Source organism: Charadrius vociferus, unplaced genomic scaffold, assembly GCF_000708025.1.
Source record: "Charadrius vociferus isolate BGI_N301 unplaced genomic scaffold, ASM70802v2 scaffold58, whole genome shotgun sequence".
Lineage (NCBI taxonomy): Eukaryota > Metazoa > Chordata > Aves > Charadriiformes > Charadriidae > Charadrius > Charadrius vociferus.
This window is the reverse complement of record NW_009649711.1, coordinates 98,857-103,985: the sequence shown is the minus strand read 5'-3', so window position 1 is coordinate 103,985 and position 5,129 is coordinate 98,857. Positions and strand designations below refer to the sequence as shown.

Genomic DNA, 5,129 nt, shown 5'->3' with positions numbered 1-5,129 from the left:
TACATTCCCGTTTGACTCCTCATTCACATCTTGCTATAAACCGAGCAGAATGATTTCTGTCGTTACTGTTGCAGGGGATGGAACGCTGGAATCGGGTCTGGGAACAACCCGTTTCTTTTGGAAGGGGGTGGCAATCGGTGGCCTTCGAGTTTGAAAAGGAGCTTGTATGAGAATGGCATTCCTTTTGAATTGCATTCGTGTTTGCTATTTTAAATGGTCTTAGACAACCGATTTGTCAAATGGGTCCATACTTAGGAACACATTTTATACACCTCATTCTAGAGCTGCGAAAAGCAAGTGTGGTGCCCTTTGAATCTTGAATGGACAATACAGTACAAACAGAACAAAGCAAACTTCAGCAACAGTGGGTTTTTTCCCCCAACCTAAGATACGGGACTGAGCACAGAACCCATCTTTCCTTTTTGCCTGTCTGTCTTTGGAGCCTCCCGCATTTAGAGCCACAAGGTGGTGGATTGTATCACAGTGGAGCGTATCACAGTGCATGTATCCAAGCCCTCGTAGGGCAAAGCTCATTGCTCTCCTGCCTGGAGGCTTCTCTGTGTGCTCTTCAAAGCTCATGGCTGGCTTAAGTTCCTCTTAGCAGCAAGACTGGTCCCAGCCTGTGCTTTGGGCTCGGTTTTGTACAGAGGAGGGAGACCTTTCCTGCCCGGTTCCATCGTACGCAGCTGCTGCTTGTCCTTGTTTCTGTGCCTCAAGGTGGGACGTGTATCTTGCCATGTCTCTTTGGTGAGACACGCAAATCGCAATGTTACGTGCTATCTCATCCGGGCAGAAGGGAGATAATTCAGCTCTGCACCATCTCTATATCTGGAATGGGAAAGGTAGAAAAACCTTAGATGTCTTGCACTGGAAAGCACCATCTACTTAATTGCAAATTGTCTCATAATTTGAACAGTGATCTGTAGTAATCAGTTATCACTTGTCCGTGAGCATTTAGTTCATGTAAACGTAGGATGATGTGTCCTTGGACCCAGAGAAGTGTCTTGAATGATATCTGGCTTTGTGGGTATACGCACATCTTGGAATTTGGGTAAATTCCTAAAACTTACCATTTAATTGTAAAGTAATAATGCAGCAAAACAAGGTATTTTGCTATGTATTTTTTAGCACTTCCCTGTGCTTGCTCTTCAGGAAGATTCAGTGACCCTAGAGGAAATGTGGAAAAAGTGATTTAAGATCAACAGAATCTAATCAAATAAATAAATAATACCGAGTACTGATTTCTTTTGTGAATCGAGGCAGAAAGCACTACACTGGGAGAAGGGGAGGGGAGAACAGACCGTCCCCAGTATGTCTGCAGTGCACATTGCCTAAATAAAGCTCATGAGCGTCCTGCCTCAGATCCTCATTTTTGTCATATTACACCATTTTAAAAATAAACGGTTGATAGTGTAGGAGTTGGTTGAAGTCTTTTGAAGTCTTTGGTCAGTAAGGGATTTGAGAGCTGGTCTCCAAGACCACATATGCAGCACCTGTGAGCATTTGTGGTACATACCGCTTTCTGTTTGGCCACCTCTGGTAAGAACGTTCCAAACCTTTGCAAGCAAAGCTGGGAAATGCGATGCAGAGTTTGCATTAAAAAGGACTGAACCAGCGGCTGAAATCTAAGAAGCAAGCTGACGTTTTTGCTGCTAGCTCCACGTGTGGCGCTTATCTCCCTACTTCACTGTCCGCAACTGTAAATTCTGAAAAGCAACTTCTCCTTAAGGTAATTTGAGGTTTTTATGGAAAAGAAGGAAAGCCCTAGGCTTGTGTTAAGGGGCAGCCTGGGAGGAGGTAAGATGGGAGAGGAAATGAAAGAGCAGTAGTACTCCACACTGCCCTCCCCTGGGGATGCTTATTTTTCACAGGGGGATTTTCTGCAGTATTAACTTATCCTATTTACACAGGCAAGAAAAAAAAAAAAAAAAAACCAAACCAAAAAGGAAATAATGTGGAAAAAGATCCACACTAGGGGCTACTCATAACTGCTATTCCAATATTGTCTCCTGCAAGACTGATCCCAAAATGTATCAGGCCTTGAGTAGAAAGTTTCTCTTAAACGGGGTTAATGAAGGAGACTCACGCTGACAGTAGTTGAATCTTGGAGTTACATATTTCACAGATCAGTAATAGGTTAGTTTTGTGTTTTGTTTTGTTTTTTTTGAAATTTGGAAGGAAAATGAACCAGTTGCTTAAGTTAATGTACGACATACTATTTGCATATAGGATGGTGATTATATTTGGATAAGGATTAAGCCGATGAAGGAAAATTCACATAACACACCCTGGATGACGTAAAGCGGATGTTCCAAATTACAGACCCTGAGGCAGTGTAAGTGGTCTGTGGAACTGTATTAAATAGTAAAATCAAACTTGTAAATTAAGCTTGATTAGTTCGTGTTCCTCAAGAAACCGAGGTTGACGTTTGTCCAAAAAGTTTTGGAACAATTGGCACAGAAAAGCAGAAGATGTGGCAAAAATAATCCTCTTCAAATAGCAAAGTTAAGTGTGGTTTTTCTCCTTTGTGCAGCTGTCAGGAAAGTCCACTGTTGGAAGAAGTCGCTCTTAGAGGATTCGGCCATTATTACTCACTTTTGAAGAGTTTATGATGGCCCAGTACAGGCCATAAATACATAAATATATGGTCAACAGTAATAATTCATAAAGTACAGCTTGGTCTTATAAAATGGTGTTAACAGTACGAATTAATGTAATGTGGTGCTTTTTGGGTGATTGACTCTTCAACCCATGGAGCTTTGTAAATGTTCCTACGTGATCTTACGGGTTTTCAGTAAAGCTGTCCTCTGGGGTGTCTTCTGCAGTTCATACAGCATTAAACACATTTGGGGTTTTAGCACTTTAGGATACAAGTAGTTGGCCAAAGGGAGCCCGGAGTTGTGATAAAATAATTGCTTCAGCCTTTGGTTAAACATCTGTATTGCTCGTGAGCGTGCCTGACATCTGTGATTTATCCTTTCCTTCTTTTATAGTGATCGACACCATACATCCAGTGCAATTCCCGTTCCAAAGAGACAGAGCTCTAGCTTCGGCAGATTGGATATTGGCTTTTCCAGTGGGCTTCCTTCTCCGGATAAAGGACTCCGCAAACGAGCCAGCACGGGAAACGAAAGACTACAGTACAAAACTCCTCCTCCTAGTTACAACTCTGCTTTAACGCAGCCTGTCGCCATCGCAGCCCGTGTAGGAGAGCCGGATAAAAAACACACATCGATATCTTCTTCCTTGGATACCTCTATGGACTCCTCGAAAGGAAATACTAAGAAAGGCGAGAACTTGTGCAGCAGTTTAAACGGAGAAAACGGGAGCCTAAACAATACCCAAGACCGGCAGGAGTCTTTCCTAGGACATACTAGTGCAATAAACGGGGCGTTTCTGCCTGGCGAGTGCTCCGGCGCTGCAAGCAACGAGCAGCCCTGCGAGTTTCGACCCTCACTCGGCCCCGTCCTCTGCTGCACTGTGGAGCAAGCGGAGGAGATCATGGGCATGGAAGCGACGGGGTTCGGCACGGGAGATCAGCTCGAAGACTTTAACTCCATCCCGGTGGAGCACGCCGTGGCGGTGGAGTGTGACGAACAAGTCTTAGGGGAGTTTGAGGAGTTCTCTAGAAGGATCTATGCACTGAACGAAAACATGTCCAGCTTCCGCAGACCGCGTAAAAGTTCGGACAAGTGAGCTTGGACAGGGATTTGATAGCAGACATTGAGGTGAAATCAGTGATCTGGAATAGAGATAAAATTGCACTTATTCTTTATATTAATTATAAAAAAAAAATAAATAAAAAAGCTAAAGCTATTCCTTTGGTGTTAGACAAACGGACTTAAGCACGGTAACACAGGATCATGGTATATTCACAGCCCAGGTAAATCTTGATTCTGCTTCCAGTCCTCTTATGTCCGGTATTTATAATCTGTTGGAATATTATTTTTTTTTTTGTAGGTGTTGGAATCCATTTATTAAAGGCTTTCCTGGAAACAACTCCTAGTGCTGATCAGGCCCTACTATAAATATTTGTTGATTTCTTAATTATTATTTAGAGTTAAATTTATTTTAATCTTTTCAGAAGGAAAAAAAAAAAAAAGAAAAGAGTTAATTTAAAAGTCCATTTATGGTAAGGCCTCTTTACCTTCTCCCGTGTACTCCTGTGTTTTCTTGAGCAATGTAGTCAGTGTTACAGAAATACCGTGAATTTGTTATAATTGGACAGCTTTCTCCTGGCTCTGCTCTGCGGCCTTTGAAGTTCTGGTTTGCACTGATGGGTCTTCGGTTGGTGGTGTAAACTTGCCAGAGAATGAGCACCTGTCCCACCAGTAGAAACCTCGAGGACTAAATTGCCTCTAAGGTTTCTTATAAAAAAAAAAAATAAAAAATAATCTCAGCCTGCCCGTTCCCTGCTTCGGTGGGGACACAGACCTCATCAGCGGAGAATTTAACGAACGCACTACCGAAGTGGGGTTTGGCTCCTGCCCTCCGAGGTGATTTAAGGGGGATGGCGTACTGGGAGGCGCTTTGCAGTCATCTTCATTTAAAAAAAAAAAACCAAACACAAACAAACAAAAAAAACCCCACAACCCAAAAAAACCCACCCCAGACTGAAAAAATGCAGTCAGCGCTTTGGAATTAGGTGAATTTGTGGAATCGCTCCACCCTCTGTAGAAAGGAGGCACTTAACATTATTCATCTATATTAAATATCCTTTTAACCGGCTGTACTTTAAAGGAAGAAACTTCCAGCAGTTGGCTGGAGGTGCGGTTTGCCGTTAGGTAGGTTACCACTGGCACATGTGTTCGGCTGCGCTAACGGGAAAGCAGTTTGCAGCCTGCTTGGTGATTCCTGGTATTTGGTTGGGTTTGGATTTCATTGCTCTTGCTTTTTATATTGTATACCCAAGAATCTGGGCTCGGTTGTGAGCTCTCAAATATAAAAATATATAGCAGAATAAAAAACACTTCATCACGCCTGGCTTTTTTTTTTTTTTTTCTTCCTTCCCCTCCCTGGTCTATGCTTTCTTTTGAACCCATGACCTAGTCTTTTTCCTAACTCCACCGTAAGGCTAAATTAACTTCTAAAAATGTGGATATGTATAACCTCAGCTATCTGTTGTCAAA

The 5,129-nt window shown here is 42.6% G+C and overlaps 1 protein-coding gene across 1 annotated transcript in view; it reads left to right on the top strand.

Annotated features, from left to right (window-relative positions):
• UVRAG (UV radiation resistance associated) overlaps positions 1–3,996 on the top strand; it is a 113,324-nt gene extending 109,328 nt beyond the window's left edge. Inside the window, exon 16 of the mRNA XM_009890700.1 lies at positions 2,994–3,996. Coding sequence (XP_009889002.1) covers positions 2,994–3,696 — 703 coding nt within the window. The 3' untranslated portion in view covers positions 3,697–3,996. The remainder of the gene's footprint in view (positions 1–2,993) is intronic.
• The last annotated feature ends 1,133 nt before the right edge of the window (positions 3,997–5,129 follow it).